At 43.7% G+C, this 16616-nt stretch overlaps 1 protein-coding gene across 1 annotated transcript; it reads right to left on the reverse strand.

The window, feature by feature from the left end:
* Nucleotides 1-832: 832 nt before the first annotated feature.
* On the reverse strand, nucleotides 833-11455 carry LOC139232905 (keratin, type I cytoskeletal 18). Its single transcript, XM_070863399.1, has 8 exons — nucleotides 11037-11455; nucleotides 10051-10133; nucleotides 9669-9825; nucleotides 7969-8133; nucleotides 7334-7459; nucleotides 3475-3692; nucleotides 2679-2713; nucleotides 833-1119 (listed from the first exon to the last, which is right to left on the reverse strand). Exons 1-8 carry the CDS (start codon nucleotides 11415-11417, stop codon nucleotides 1013-1015), a joined length of 1272 nt encoding a protein of 423 aa, XP_070719500.1. The 5' UTR covers nucleotides 11418-11455; the 3' UTR covers nucleotides 833-1012.
* Nucleotides 11456-16616: the final 5161 nt, after the last annotated feature.

A 16616-nucleotide genomic window follows, 5' to 3' on the forward strand; every position in this document is an offset into this window, starting at 1 on the left:
GCTGAAACCTTCATCAATGCTTTTGTTAGCTCCAGCCTCGACTGTTCCAATGCTCTCCTTGTTGGCCTCCCACCTTGCACCCTAGATGAATTTCCACCCTTCACAAAACTCCGCTGCTGCATCCTAGCTCGCACCAAGTCCCGATCTACAATCACCTTTGTGCTCATGGACCTACATTGGCTCCCGGTCTTCTAATGCATGTCTGAGAATTTAAAATTCTCATCCTTGTGTTCAAATCCCTCCATAGCCTCACCCCTCCCTATCTCTGCAAACTCCCCCAGCCCTAAAACCTTCCAAGATCTCTGCATTCCTCCAATTCTGGCTTCTAGTGCATCCCTGACTTCCTTTGCCCCACCGTTGGTGGTCGTGCCTTCAACTGCCTAGGCCTCAAGCTCGGGAATTCTCCCCCTAAACCTCTCTGGCTCTCCCTCTCTCTCTTTCCTTCTTTGATACTCCTTAAAACCTACCTCTTTGACCAACCTTTTGGTTACCTATCCTAATGCCTCCTTCTTTGGCTCATATCAATTACGCTACTGTGGCGTGCCTTGGGATGTATTACTACATTAAGGGTGCAATATAAATGCAAGTTGTTGTTGTTGTAAATAAAACAATTTATCACCAACCTTTGAAAAAGGGAAAATTCTTTATACTAGAAAATATAAAAGCTTATTATGGAAACTATATGAAATGTAATGGAGCCCTCTAATATGGAGGTCCTTCCTTGGGTTTGCTTACTAAATCTATTTGTTACTTGGACAGTTGTAAGAGTAATGACTGCACACTAATGCACCATGGACATGAGTTAAAACATTTATTCGAGTTTATATTTATGTCATTACATACAGTGGATAAAGTAGAAAATCCAAGCACTTTATAGAAGATTATTATAGCAGCTCAATGCTTCAATTATCATTATACTACCATTATACCCCAGTAACATAGATTCCGTTTGATGCATAATATTTCACAAGACCACAGTTTATACATTTATGAGCATTCATTTTGTTTAATCTTAATTTAGCGAATTAAATTCTTCAACTTCACTTGATTCATCAACAATTTTGCCATCAACCAAAGTTGTTGTGATGACTTTGATGATTTTCCTTGTTGTGACTTCAGCTGTCAAGCAAAAAAGGGATATGACATTAAAATTGAATTTTTAAATCTTAATGTTATAATTGTCACATCTGACTAACATGATGGGATTTAATTATATTAAAGATTATCTGACTGTTCATCTGTAATTTGACGTCAGACAAGCAGTCCTACAGCATGGTGGTGACCATGAGCTGAGGGTGATTGCGGAGAGATAGAGCTGGGTGTCACTGCCATGTATATGAAAGCTGACCCCATGATGTCAGTGATTAGAAAAGTCTAAAGGCTGGGCCTATACTCATTGGAGCTTAGAAAATGGAGAGGTGATCTTATTGAAACATATAAGATAAGGCTCGACAAGGTAGATGCAGAGAGGATGTTTCCCCTTATGGGGGAATCTAAAACTAGGGGCATAGTTTAAGAATAAAGGGCCGCCCATTTAGAACTGAGATGAGGAGAAATTTCTTCTCTCGGGTCGTAAATCTGTGGAATTCTCTGCCCCAGAAAGCTGTGGAGGCTGGGTCATTGAATATTTTTTAAATAGATAGAATTTTGAACAATAAAGGATTATGGGGAGCGGGCAGGGCAGTGGAGCTGAGTCCAGGATCAGATCAGCCATGATCTTAGTGAATGGCAGAGCAGGCTCGAGGGGGCAAATGGCCTACTCCTGTTCCTATTTCTTATGTTTCTTCTGAGGAAAAGTAGAGGACCAAGGATGGAAGTTTGGAGCACATGTCAGGTGACCATGTGGGGGCAGAAGGAATAGCCATTGCAGGAACTGTGCTGGCTAAGTTGGGACAATTAGAAGGGGGACCGAGTGAATGCACTGCCATGGAGATGGATCACAGAGAGATGGTGGAGTAGTTGATGCTGTTGAGGTTGAGGAGTACGAGAGATAACATACTATAGTTGCAGCCATGATTCAGGTCAGTAATGACTTTGACTAGGGTGACAGGGCAAATTGGACTGAAAGGATTTAAAACAGGAAGAGATGGAGAGGTGGGCATTAGCTGAGTGATTATGACATGGTTAAGGACATTCGAGCAGAAAAGGAGATTAAAGGTAGAGCAGTAATTGGAGAGGATGGAGGTGGTCGAGAGTAGGCTTTTTGAAAATGGGATTGTTGACTTTAATGTTGGAAGTCTGAAGCCTTGAAGCAGCGTGATTGGAAACCTGGAGGGACAGTTGTCACTGTGTATCCATTCTCAGGAGTTGCACACTTACTCGTAGCCTAGAAAAGCCAGCAGGTTATGGTATGTGACTCGGAGACCAGGGAAAAAACAGTGGAGAAAATTTTGAGAAATAAATGTGAAATATTGTCATCATAAATAACTTTAAATGGGATGTTTAGATGTTTGCAATTGTCAGATATAAAATAGATCATATTCTATATTCTTTAAGCAGGAAACGAGCGCAGTATTAATTTATCCAAGTGGGATGAAGCATTGGAAGTTATGGACTATAATAATAAAGATATACCACATGATTTTGCACACATTCTCTACATGAACTAGCGATGGGCAATAAATGCTGGCCTTGCCTGCGACGCCCTCATACCATGAATGAATTTTAAAAATACTTACGTGGAGGTGTGGGTGGACGTGGGGGAGCCTTTATGCTATAATGATTAGAAGAAAAACAGTTGTAAGTCACAAAATTGACATGCTATGCAGTTTGTTAAGTACATTCAAAGCAAATCTAATAGAGATACAGTTAACTCTCTGCCTAATTAAATAATGCTTACTCTAAAATGAAAATGACATGAGAATTCCGAAACAGGTTTGCATATTGTGTAATAAAACTGCGCTGCTTTCCGTCTACCCATCGCATAAATATGGAACACGCCCTTCAAATAGTGCTGTGGGATTATATACAAGACAGATGGTGCCTCAGTTTACTGTCTCATCTGAAAGGCAGCATCTTTCACACTGGAACACTCCCTCAGTGCTAGATTATGTGCTCAACCTCTGGAGAGGAGCTTTAAATCACAGGGCTGCCAGCTGAGCCAAAATTAAGAGAATATGGCTTAGTTTGGTCTGTGGACACAATGCGGTAAATCTTTTGCTGGGGTGCTGCTGTAACTTGGGCGAAATCCTTGAAGAAACAGCAAAAATGACCATTTACGCCATCTCTCCGGGGTTTCTGCTGAGGTTAGGGTGGGAGGTCGCAGACTCCTGTGAAGATTATTGGCGAATGAGTTTAGGACAGGTTGCCTTCGGTTACCATGCACCTTTGTGCCAGAACTTTTCATTCTCATGGCTGCAGCCTTTGTTTGGAAATCAGCGCTCAATCTTATTTTCCTGTTGAAGTATTTAATTATAGCATTGACAAAAAGGAAACCTTAACAATTGTTTTTTTGTTGCAAAATATTGCTGGTACCTCATTTCTCCAGTAAGTAAGCGCCTGTACTCGCAAAGCTCTGCTTCCAGAGTTAGTTTGCTTTTCATAAGAGCTTCGTAATCTTCTTTTTTCTGCAACATATCATTACGTATCTTGAGCATGTCGGCTTCCAATTTGGAGACGATTTTATACAGCTTATGGTAGTCCATTCCATATCTTTCTTCAGTCTCTCCCAATATATTTTGCAGTCCTATCATCTGTATAGATAAAGAAAAGTTACACCAATGAGCTAAAACTGTAAAAGTTGGTTCACAAAATACAATTGTCCCTGAACGGCACCTTAATGCCTGCAGTAAAACAAACATATGATTAGGTACTGTTGCAGGAAAATCCAGAAATTGTGACATACAAACTTATGAAAATTTCACTTGCTAGCAAGCTGCAGCTAAATGTTGTGAGGTTCATAATCATATTAAAGTTGCAACACCTCGTTAACATCCTTTTTAAATTCCAATTGGTGTTTCTTTTATTAAAATGAAATTGAAATTTTTAACAACTTATTTTATACCTTTAAACTCACCTTGCTTTTCCGACATTACAACACTTCAAAAGTACTTCATTGGCTGTAAAGTGCTTTGGGACACCCTGAGGTCATGAAAGGCGCTATATAAATGCAAGTCTTTAAGAACATAAGAAATAGGAACAGGAGTAGGCCATACAGCCCCTCGAGCCTGCTCCGCCATTCAATAAGATCATGGCTGATCCGATCATGGACTCAGCTCCACTTCTCTGCCTGCTCCCCATAACCCCTTAACCCCTTATCATTTAAGAAACTGTCTATTTCTGTCTTAAATTTATTCAATGTCCCAGCTTCCACAGTTCTCTGAGGCAGCGAATTCCACAGATTTACAACCCTCAGAGATGAAATTTCTCTTCGCCTGTTTTAAATCGGCGGCCACTTATTCTAAGATCATGACCTCTAGTTCTAGTCTCCCCCATCAGTGGAAACATCCTCTCTGCATCCACCTTGTCAAGCCCCCTCATAATCTTATACGTTTCGATAAGATCACCTCTCATTCTTCTTATTTCTAATGAGTCCCAACCTACTCAATCTTTCCTCATAAGTCAATCCCCTCATCGCCGGAATCAACCTACTGAACTTTCTCTGAACTGCCTCCAAAGCAAGTATATCCTTTCGTAAATATGGAAACCAAAACTGCATGCAGTATTCCAGGTGTGGCCTCACCAATACCTTATATAGCTGTAGCAAGACTTCCCTGCTTTTATACTCCATCCCCTTTGCAATAAAGGCCAAAATACCATTGGTTTTCCTGATGACTTGCAGTGCCTGCATACTATCCTTTTGATTTCATGCACAAATACCCCCAGGTCCCGTTGTACTGCGGCACTTTGCAATCTTTCTCCATTTAAATAATAACTTGCTCTTTGTCCTTTTGCAGATTTTGTGTGTCCCCCTCACACATTGCTTTTCCTCCCATCTTTGTATCATCAGCAAACTTGGCTACGTTACACTCAGTCCCTTCTTCCAAGTCGTTAATATAGATTCTTTGCTTTCTCTGTATATTAACTGTAACATCACGGTCATAGCGTGAGCTGCGAGGAGGATGCTATGAGGCTGTAGAGTGACTTGGATAGGTTAGGTGAGTGGGCAAATGCATGGCAGATGAAGTATAATGTAGAAAAATGTGAGGTTATCCACTTTGGTGGTAAAAACAGAGAGACAGACTATTATCTGAATGGTGACAGATTAGGAAAAGGGGAGATGCAACGAGACCTGGGTGTCATGGTACATCAGTCATTGAAGGTTGGCATGCAGGTACAGCAGGCGGTTAAGAAAGCAAATGGCATGTTGGCCTTCATAGCGAGGGGATTTGAGTACAGGGGCAGGAAGGTGTTACTACAGTTGTACAGGGCCTTGGTGAGGCCACAACTGGAGTATTGTGTACAGTTTTGGTCTCCTAACTTGAGGAAGGACATTCTTGCTATTGAGGGAGTGCAGCGAAGGTTCACCAGACTGATTCCCGGGATGGCGGGACTGACATATCAAGAAAGACTGGATCAACTGGGCTACTATTCGCTGGAATTCAGAAGAATGAGAGGGGATCTCATAGAAACTTTTAAAATTCTGACGGGTTTAGACAGGTTAGATGCAGGAAGAATGTTCCCAATGTTGGGGAAGCCCAGAACCAGGGGTCACAGTCTAAGGATAAGGGGTAAGCCATTTAGGACCGAGATGAGGAGAAACTTCTTCACCCAGAGAGTGGTGAACTTGTGGAATTCTCTGCCACAGAAAGTTGTTGAGGCCAATTCACTAAATATATTCAAAAAGGAGTTAGATGTAGTCCTTACTACTAGGGGGATCAAGGGGTATGGCGAGAAAGCAGGAATGGGGTACTGAAGTTGCATGTTCAGCCATGAACTCATTGAATGGCGGTGCAGGCTCGAAGGGCAAATGGCCTACTCCTGCACCTATTTTCTATGTTTCTATAGTTTTAATAGACAATGCCTGAAGCATTTAAGATGTGATCATCACTGTAACAAGCTGTGGGTGGGGCAGAAAGGATTTTGAACTTTTCAAAATTCTCAAAGATCTATTACCTCAGGGCCTAAATTGACTCCCTTCGTAAGCTCCATTACCGCCTCTCAGAGGCAGGAATGGAGCGGAGAGACCTTACCGACCGGGAGCAGATGGATGGGCTGACCCTTCCGAAATTGCTCCCGGGCCAGTAACAGCGGGGACGGGTATCCGCTCCGCCTGTTTTCGCGCCACGTCCGGCACACACCGACCCCTTACTGACCGGCAGTGACCCCCTTTCCGACCCCGGCACGGAATTGTCCCGCGGGAGCGGCGGCGCTGCCAGTAGGTGCCACTAACAGCTTTCCCAAGTGGGGAGCTGTCTGTGGCTGGGCCCTTAAAGGGGAGGTCGTGCTGCCGCGGTCGCCATATCATTTTTTATTGTTGGCCGACTGCCAGGTCGGGCCGACAATTATGCCCCCGGGTTCGGCCAGGCCACCAACAGGCAGCCTCTCACTCCTTCTTGGGTGCCAGGCCACTGGCTCAGCCGAAACCCTCGCTGGTGGCCCAGTGGACCTAACTAAAAACTCTGCAGAGTTCGCAGCAGCCCTCCCCTTTAACTGAAGGGGAGGAACATTGTGACTTTCAGTGCGATATGACACATCCGCGTCACGCTGACGTCACCAGCACGGCGTTGATGATTGGTCAAAGTGGCCGACTAGCTGCAAGGGCACTTCTGCCTCACAGCCGGGGCGGAGAAAATGTTTCCAAACGGTAGGTGCGCCCAGTTTGGGATGGGGCCCAATTTCAGCCCCATCAAGTTTGAAATATCGCCATTATTTAGGGAGAATATTTCGGGAGAATTTGCACTTTTAGCAATATCTTTGTGGCAGCTCAATTCTGCTGCAGCCAGGATTTAAGGCAACAGATTATAAATCAAGCTCCTTCTCATTTGGATCACAACTTTCATCAATTCTCAGTTTACTTGGAGGAACATCCTATAAACTCTAAATATTGACTGAAGGTTAGGGGTCCTAATTCTTCAAACAAGTTGTGTCAGCTCTTGGCAATCACCCAGACATTCGGTTGATGTTAGATGTCTGCCGACCAATTTATCCATTTTCCCAATGGAAGATGGATGATATTGACATTAAAATGCCACAATATTAGAGTAAACCTTCATAAAAGGGGTTAAATCTGGACCAGTCTTCAAGAGAATCTATATGCTACTTCTTCAGGTACCTCTGCTAATTATTTATCACCATATTGCATTTTGTTATATCATCCATTATCCATTTGACAGAATCTATCAGGTTGATATTGTGCTGTCTTACACTGGCTAATTTGAGGAAACACTAGTACCTGCTTCTTAAGGGTTTCCAGCTCTATCTCCAGGGTTTGGATTGTTTGTCGTTTGCTGCTGAATTCTGCCTTGGCAGCGTCGAGTACTTTACTGTTTTGTTCTACTTCAGTGTTGATCAGTTGCACCTGTATCAAAAATAAAAACACTGTAAATTCTGATATACCTGACGTGTTGGAACTGGAGACTGATGCAGAAACAGTCAGAGGGAAAACTTCAAGTTTGCAACTAAATTCTGAAAAATGTATACATTCTAATTATATCTACAAACAAATCCATAGTTCATACAGTTGTGGCCAATCGTGTTGTGGCAGTGCCACATTCATAACCAATCTTGTAGAAATGTGTAACATTCACAATACTGTTACTTTTTCCAAACCTTCTATAATGATTATTTGTTTTGTTTGTATGCAGTAAGTTTTATTCACCATCTGTATAAAATGTTCTGCAATTTCAGAACTGTGTGGACGAGACCAATGGTCCCTGGGATGAAATATAAATTTCTGTGTTTTCCATAGAAAATGTTTTGTATTTCTAGCGTAAGAAGAACAAGGCAGAGAAGTACAGATACATGGAGATATTGTGTGACTAAAAGATGTTGATTGGAAACTCCGAATCCAGCTTTCAGAGTGCTTACCTGGGATTGGTACCAGGCTTGTGCATCCACCTTGTTTTTTGTAACCACTTCCTCGTAGTCAGCTCTGACCTTTGCAATTATGGCAGCAATATCAGGTCCTTGCACAGATTCCACCTCCACGCTAACTTGATTATTCTTCAACAGTGCTCTGAGGGAATTCACTTCCTATCAAATGATGACAGACAGTGTGATTCTAACATTTCATTTGTCACACGACATGCAATTCTCTTCATTATGTGCTTCCCTCCAGTACCTCTGCAATCCACAGTCATTCATGGGCATAAACTCTTTTCCTTACATTCGTTTCCCACATTACAAAAGGAACTGCACTCCAAAAGTACTTCATTGGCTGTAAAGCACTTTGAGACATCCGGTGGTCGTGAAAGGTGCTATATAAATCCAAGTATTTCTTTCTTTTTGTTACAGTTCGTTTAGAGGGACTGCACACGACTGAGGACAATGTGGGGAGTCCAAAGCTAGGGGTCGTAAATATAAGATAGTCATTAATAAATCCAATAAGGAAATGAGGAGAAACTTCTCTACCCAGAGAGTGATTATAAAGTTGAACTTGCTACCGCAGGGAGTAGTTGAGGATGCATTTAAGGGGAAGCTGGATAATTACATGAGGAATAGTAGGATATGCTGATAGGGTTAGATGAAATAGGGTGGGAGGATGCTTGTGTGGAGCATAAACACCCACACAGACCAGTTGGGCCGAATGGCCTATATTTGTGCTGTAAGTTCTAGGGCCCGGAATTTGCGGTCAGTGGCGAAGCAAAAGCGTTTACCGCTAGCCCCAGAGAAAGCTTCCCACAAAGATCTGGCGGTCTCGCAATCTTTATGGCGAGAAGTTTGCCTTTTTCGACGATCAAGTGATTTCAGCGCAGTGCGGTGGGGAATCCCTTGTGCAAAGCTGCTGTGACATCAACAAGCTGTCTAAGCAGCCAATCACATTGTAGAATGCTCACAAACAGGGAACCAGGAAATGAGAAGCTGCTTTTATCCAGACTTAAAAAAAATGCTACAGTGAGCGGAACAAAGATTGCCTGGGGGATAAGATCGAACCTGAAATATCATGAACAAACTTCAAAACTTTTTTTTAAACCTGAACTATCATAAAAAAAAGTTTTGAAGTTTGTTCATGATATTTCAGGTTTAAAAAAAGTTTTGAAGTTTGTTCAAGTTTCTTAAAAATTTAGGATTTTATCATAATGGGGAAATTTGACACTCCATAAAATTAAAATTAGTTTTTCAAGGCTATAATGTTTGTTTAGCAGTGGATACGCTGTTAAACTCCAGTTGCACCTAATATAACAAGACTTGACATTTCATGGGGTGTCTAACAGCGCTATTACCGCGGAAAAGCCCAAGTTCGCGTCAGTTTCCCTGATTGCCGGCTGAGGTGGGGGCGCAGCGCTACCAGCGTCGGACCGGTCGGACCGCAACCTCAGGATTTCCGCGTGTGCAGCACATCCAGAAGTTGCCGTCAGTTTCAAATGGGGGTAATAACTACTGCGTTGTTGCCCACCGCAAATTCCGGCCCAATCATTGGTGTCGTTCTATGTTTAGGGACAACGGGATTCCATGTCATGGAAAAGCAATGCCCTGAAGCAGTCAGGTCTGAAACTAAATGTGCACAGGGACTCCAGCGATCAATGTTGGCAGCAGCTGACTGTGGGGGGCCAGCTCGCCGCTCTCACCTCTTGGTGGTTCTTTTTCAGGAACAGAAGCTCTTCAGATAACATGTCCCCTTCGTTCCTTAGAGCCGACGCGCTGCCATCATATTCCTCCTTGGCTCGTCTCAAGCGGTCTATATCGCTCTCCACAGTTTGCCGAACGCAAGATTCAGACTCCATCCTGCATGGGAACCAAAGGCGTAAATCTAGAGACCTATTTTTCTTCCAAATTAAAGCAACACCATCGCACAAGGCACCGAGAACCTCGCATTTTAACCCCCTCCTCTACCGGTACAGACATATGAATACATTAATAGAAATCTATCAAGTTGAGAAATAGATCAATCTAGGCAGAAAACTGAATTTGGCCGGATTAAACAGCAAAAACAAGATTGATGGTACAAACTTCATTCTGAAATCCTCGGCGCTCAGCTTGGCGTTGTCAATATGCAGCAAGATCGCGGCATTGTTCATTATGAGATCGTGGATCTAAAAAGCAAATAGAATAATATTGAGGGAAATTTGACACTTGGATGCTGCCGTTTGAAATAAAAACAGACTTGACATCAGATGTTTAAACGCACCTTCCCCTTTAAAAAAAAAACACCTGTAGCTGTTTTATTACGTTATAATTTGCTTTTGTTTGAAGCTGCGGGCGATTTTATTTTGACTGTACATTTGATGCATGTCTCTCCGTGTGCAGCGGGAGCCGGAGCTGCCGTTTCTGCGGCTTCTCGACAGCTCTCGGTGCCTGGAGACAATTAGACTGCAACCCGTTTGACAGGCTGCTTTCAGTCCAACCCTGGGTGTAAACAGGAATGGCAAGTATGTACATCCCGTTACATGGGAATTATTGAGGGATATATAATGCTGCCCGGAATAAACTTATTTATTGTCCAAACTTCTCGCCTGGGCAAAAACAAAACACAACACGGACCTTAAATAACCGGTCTGCCCGCGACCACCAGTGGATCAGGTATTTATTTGGACTTTTTTTGTGACAACTGAAAAATTTTGATTAATTTCTCCCGGTAAACACGTCCGCCTGTTTAATTAACACAATGAATCGCAATTTAATGCTGGGTGGAACCATTGTCCGGGGTGAGATATTTTTGTGATAGCACCACACCCAGCCAGCAAATATTTACCCGTGTGTCATTTCTTTACTGATTGTAATTTTCCAGTGAAACTGGGGGGGAAAAAAGAGTAATTTACGGCACCGAATGGAAACTAAACTGGTTCTGTGATCGTTTTATAGCTGCTTTTAAACACACAATGCGATTCAAAGTGAGCTTTGTTGCGGGGCAAAAGTTTGTTTCAAAGTTTCGTAATCAACGATTTTTGGGGAAAAAAGGAAAGGGGAAGCGGCTGCAATTCTGGGAATGTTGGTACCTGTTTGTTCAGGGAATATGCTTGCGCCAGCATGGGGTTGATGTCTTTGTTCACCGGTTTCCTCTCTTCCAGCAGCGCGGTGATCTTTCGCTCCAAATCGCGGTTGCTGGTGTCCAGGAACTGGACCTTCTCCAGGTAGAGGGCCAGGCGGTTGTTGAGGTTCTGCATGGTCTGTTTCTCGGACGAGGAAGCGCTCATCATCCCGCCGGCCATCAGGGCGCCGGTGCTGCCCAGGAGGATCGCCGAGCTGCGACTGGAGGTGCTTCGGACGGCGGGGCTCCTGGCCCACGACGAGCTACTTTGCGCCGATCGGCTGGAGAAGCTGGGCCCGGCCCGGCTGGAGGACCGGCGCTGCGACGAGCCGCTGGTGATGCTAGGCATGGCTGCGGGTGGCTAGGAGTCGCTGGGAGGATGGGGTGGGTATCCTGTGGCAAAACGGCTTGAGTAGCCGGATATATATATATATATATGGAGGGAGGGAGGGAGTGACAGCAGGTCGAGCCACACCCAGCTGGCAGCTACACCCAGCAGCCGCGGGCAGTATTAGGTCACGGCTCGATCTAAATAAACACCCATTAGCACTTTGGGGGGGGGGGGGGGGACAAAATAAATATTAGATCAATTGCCCCCCTGATCTGGGGGACACTCCAGACACTTTTAACTGCCCTCCCATTAGCGCACAACCGGATTACTTCGGTTCACCTTACAGTCTCGAGTGTATATTGCAAGGGAACAACTTTAGTGAATTGTGAATAAGTGAATTGATGTACCCGCTAACATCACCTCTCGGTGTCCACAATAGCGACTGTTGTAATACAGGCAGGGCTACCCCGGTGCTGTTACACTATTCAATTCGGCGTTTATATGAAGAGAGACTTGGAAAGAAAGACTTGCATTTATATAGCGCCTTTCACGACCACCGGACGTCCCAAAGCGCTTTGCAGCCAATGAAGTACTTTTGGAGTGTAGTCACTGTTGTAAGGTGGGGAACGCGGCAGTTAAATTTGCTTCTCTCTGAATGGAAACAGCAACTGGTTAAATGGGCAGAATGCTGCGGATATTGGAAATCTGAACTAAAAACAGAAAATGCTGGAAATGCTCAGCAGGTCTCTGTGGGGAGAGAGAACATGAAGGGTCTGTCTGTCTGTCTGTCTGTCTATGTCATATATAACAAATTGTTGACCATGATTATCAGATAGGCGAACTGTAATGGCCAAGGAAGAAGAGGAAAGCCGGACCGTTAGAATAATGTGAGGATATTCTAATCACATGTTACTGAAAGTCGCCTCCTGGTACAGGGAATTGCCGCAGTCAGATTCAAAGGGGAAATAAAGTAAATGCTGGAAGTGAAATGTAAGGTGACATTGTGAATAAAGATCTTGTGCGGTCTGGGTGCGGGCATTTGGGAGTCAAATATTTCAAATTCAGTTTTGTTTCTCCCTGAATGGTTCCCTTTACATATGAGCACGTTCTGTTATTCGCTCAAATGGTTATTAGGGTGGAGCGGATCGGTGAGCTGGAATCCACCATAGTACCAATTTCGGGAATGATTCAACTCCAATTGATTTGCTGAACTGCCGAGATCTGTGACCCGCAGCATCGGAATGTCATTAATCAAATGCGTTTGACATTTAAGTGTTTTTCTTGACGTCGGTGAATTAAAAAGGTAGATTAAACAGACAAAATAGGCCGTAGAGCTGGACCGTAGTTGGCACGCATACAATGAAAGACACTTATGAGATTATACGAGGAAGGTGAATTTTTCTGTAATTTATCGGCCAAGTTAACCATGTACTCTGCGAAGCTGTACATCATAACATGGCCAGCAGCAAAGCGAGTTGCAACAGTTAAAACTACGCCATATACATAACTGGATGCCAAGCAGAGAATTCGACTAATCTCATCGTAACGTTCAGCCAACTACTCAAGCTCTGCTCTTCCATTTTATGACATCGCCATTTAGATTCTGCCGTAGTATTCACTGTTACCCATCCAATATTCTGTACATCCTGTGCTTAGTATCCTTCTCTCTTATACGGCATATAGTATTCCAATACTGCGCAAGTTGTCCGCATGGCGGACACGAGACTCCCAAAACAAGCGCTCTACTCGGAACTCCTACATGGCAAGCGAGCCCCAGGTGGGCAGAGGAAATGTTTCAAAGCCTCCTTGATAAAATGCAACTTCCCCGCTGACACCTGGGAGTCCCTGGCCAAAGACTGCCCTAAGTGGAGAAGTGCGTCCGGGAGGGTGCTGAGCACCTCGAGTCTCGTCGCCGAGAGCATGCAGAAACCAAACGCAGGCAGCGGAAGGAGAATGCGGCAAACCAGTCCCACCCACCCCTTCCCTCAACGACTATCTGTCCCACCTGTGACAGAGACTGTAATTCCCGTATTGGACTGTTCAGTCACCTGAGAACTCACTTTTAGAGTGGGAGCAAGTCTTCCTCAATTTCAAGGGATTGCCTATGATGATGATGATGACTGTGCATATTATCTAATCTATCTTATACTTTGTGTGGTATCATGTATATCTTACACTCCAAATAGTATCCTAGAGAAAGAAAGACTTGCATTTATATCGCGCCTTTCACTGGACGTCTCAAAGGCTTTACAACCAATGAAGTACTTTTGGAGTGTGGTCACTGTTGTATGAACGCAGCAGCCCAGTTTGCGCACCACCAGACATTTTTATATATCAATGTGATAATGACGAGATAAAGTGTTTTTGTTACGTTGATTGAGGGATAAATATTGGCCAGGACACTGGGGATAACGCCCCTGCTCTTCTTCGAAATAGTGCAATGGGATCTTTTATGTCCACCTCAGAGAGCTGACAGGGCCTCGGTTTAACGTCTCATCCGAAAGGCGGCACCTCTGACAATGCAGCGCTCCCTCATTACTGCACTGGAGTGTCAGCTTAGATTTATGTGCTCAAGTTCCTATCATACTGTGTGTAGTATCCCCTATTTCTTTTTCAGTATGAGATATTCTGTATATCATACCGTGTTTGAAAAATATACTATCATCCACTGGCAAAAATCAAAGTAAAATAGCACCAGTCACTATTGTTGTTACCCTGTCATGTATAACATCTTGTCTCGACCATGATCTTCAGATAATGCCTGAAAAAAACTTGAATTATTTTAAAGTAAAATTGATATATAAAAATGGTGGTGAATTGAAAGAATAGATTAATTTCCCAAGAGTGCTGACCTAAACTAGTTTAATATTGCTCATGAGGCTTACGTCACTACCAAGAACTGTTAATTGAATTACGGCTTTGATTGAATCATCCATTATCCCACGTATAATTTACTTTATTATGCTTCTACAAGGTGTATAAAAACTCAGCAGGTTTGAACTGGAGAAGGGGTTGAAATGTTCATTAGTAATGGTGTAGGAATTCTTGTGAAAACATATTCAAGTAGAATCAAGTATTGCCATTGGGAGTTCACTAATCATTGAAATTTAATATTGCGCCAGATTTTGCTGACAAAATATCATCATCATAGGCAGTCCCTTGAAATCGAGGAAGACTTGCTTCCACTCTAAAAGTGAGTTCTCAGGTGACTGAACAGTCCAATACGGGAATTACAGTCTCTGTCACAGGTGGGAAAGGGTGGGTGGGACTGGTTTGCCGCACGCTCCTCCGCTGCCTGCGCTTGATATCTGCATGCTCTTGGCGACGAGACTGGAGGTGCTCAGCGCCCTCCCGGATGCACTTCCTCACTTAAGGCAATCTTTGGCCAGGGATTCTCAGGTGGGGATGTTATACTCTATCAAGGAGGCTTTGAGGGTATTCTTGAAACATTTCCTTTGCCCACCTGGGGCTCGCTTGCCGTGTAGGAGTTCCGAGTAGAGCCTTGGACAATGTGGACCATTTTCCGTACCTTGGGTGCTTACTATCAGCAAGGACAGACATCGACGACGAGGTCCAACACCGCCTCCAGTACGTCAGCGCAGCCTTTGGTCGCCTGAGGAAGAGAGTGTTTGAAGATCAGGCCCTCAAATCTGGCACCAAGTTTATGTGCTATTATACAGGGCTGTAGTGATACCCGCCCTCCTGTATGGCTCAGAGATGTGGACCATATACAACAGACACCTTAAATCGCTGGAGAAATACCACCAACAATGTCTCCGCAAGATTCTGCAAATCCACTGGGAGGACAGACGCACCAACGTCATTGTTCTCGATCAGGCCAACATCCCCAGCAGCGAAGCACTGACCACACTCGACCAGCTCCGTTGGGTGGGCCACATTATCCACATGCCCGACACGACTCCATGATGACAGAATAACAGTGAAGCTATTGGCGCTCATGGTTATTTAAGCACAAATGGCGCAGCAACTTCAGCTGAGGGACAGATTTACGGTTAAACGTGATAATCTAATAGTTACTGTCTGAGTTACGCTGCTCTGCCGTTAACTTCACAAAAATGGCATCTAATTGTCTGCCTCACCATTGAAAGAAAGAAAGATTTGCATTTATATAGCGCCTTTCATGACCACCGGACATTTCAAAGAGCTTTACATCCAACAAAGTACTTTTGGAGTGTAGTCACTGTTGTAATGTAGGAAACATGGCAGCCATATTGCGCACAGCAAGCTCCCACAAACAGCAATGTGACAATGACCAAATCATGTGTTTTTTTTAATGATGTTGATTGAAGGATAAATATTGGCCAGGACATCGGGGATAACTCCCCTGCTCTTCTTTGAAATAATGCCATTGGATCTTTTACGCCCACCTGAGAGGGCAGACGGGGCCTCGGTTTAACGACTCATCCGAAAGTCGGCACCTCTGACAGTGCTCGCTCCCTCAGCACTGTACTGGAGTCAGCCTAGATTATCGTGCTCAGGTCTCTGGAGTGGGACGTAGACACAGAAGCGAGGGCGCTAAAAACATAGTCATGGCTAACACTCAAAGATGTAGAGATTTATGCCAAGTGAAGATTATGGGTGGAGCAATGATCATAAAAATCAGAAGCAGTGCAAGTTTGGTTTTGCTTTGGCCTATTAGGACTAGATTGTTTAATATAAATGTAATCTATAATTTAATACAGATATCTTTTAGTTTGATACTTTCCTTTCTTTAAAAAAAGAAGTCGCTTCCAAGAAATGACTTTCCCCATAACTATTCAGCTTTGCATAATTGAAAGAATTTCCCGTAAAACAGATATTTATCTCCAACTTATTTGTGCTCAAGTTTCCCATTACCTTCTGACTCAGAGGCACAGTAGACACAATGCAGTAGGTACAAACTAAACTCAGCACGGAACGTTAAATCTTGCCATTTCAAGTCTAAGTAGCCTTTTAATGACATACATGTTCATTACTGCCAATCAACATCTCTGTCATGAAAATGTAATTATTGCAAGTGTGGAATCTCAATCCTTCCTGGGTCCTCAACTATTTACAATCTATATTAATGACTTTGATGAAGGGACCGAGTGTAGCGTTGCCAAGTTTGCTGATGATACAAAGATGGGTGGGAAATCAAATTGTGAGGAGGACACAAAAAAATCTGCAAAGGAATAAAGACAGGCTAAGTGAGTGGGCAAAAATTTGGCAGATGGA

This window comes from Pristiophorus japonicus, chromosome 20, assembly GCF_044704955.1.
Source record: "Pristiophorus japonicus isolate sPriJap1 chromosome 20, sPriJap1.hap1, whole genome shotgun sequence".
Lineage (NCBI taxonomy): Eukaryota > Metazoa > Chordata > Chondrichthyes > Pristiophoridae > Pristiophorus > Pristiophorus japonicus.

Coding starts and splice junctions, on each gene's coding strand:
- LOC139232905 (XM_070863399.1), bottom strand. CDS start 11,417: ATGCCTAGCATCACCAGCGGCTCGTCGCAGCGCCGGTCCTCCAGCCGG. Junction 10,134..11,036: donor CATATTCCCTGAACAAACAG/GTACCAACATTC, acceptor TTTGCTTTTTAG/ATCCACGATCTCATAATGAA. Junction 2,714..3,474: donor TTACTTACTGGAGAAATGAG/GTACCAGCAATA, acceptor TAATCATTATAG/CATAAAGGCTCCCCCACGTC.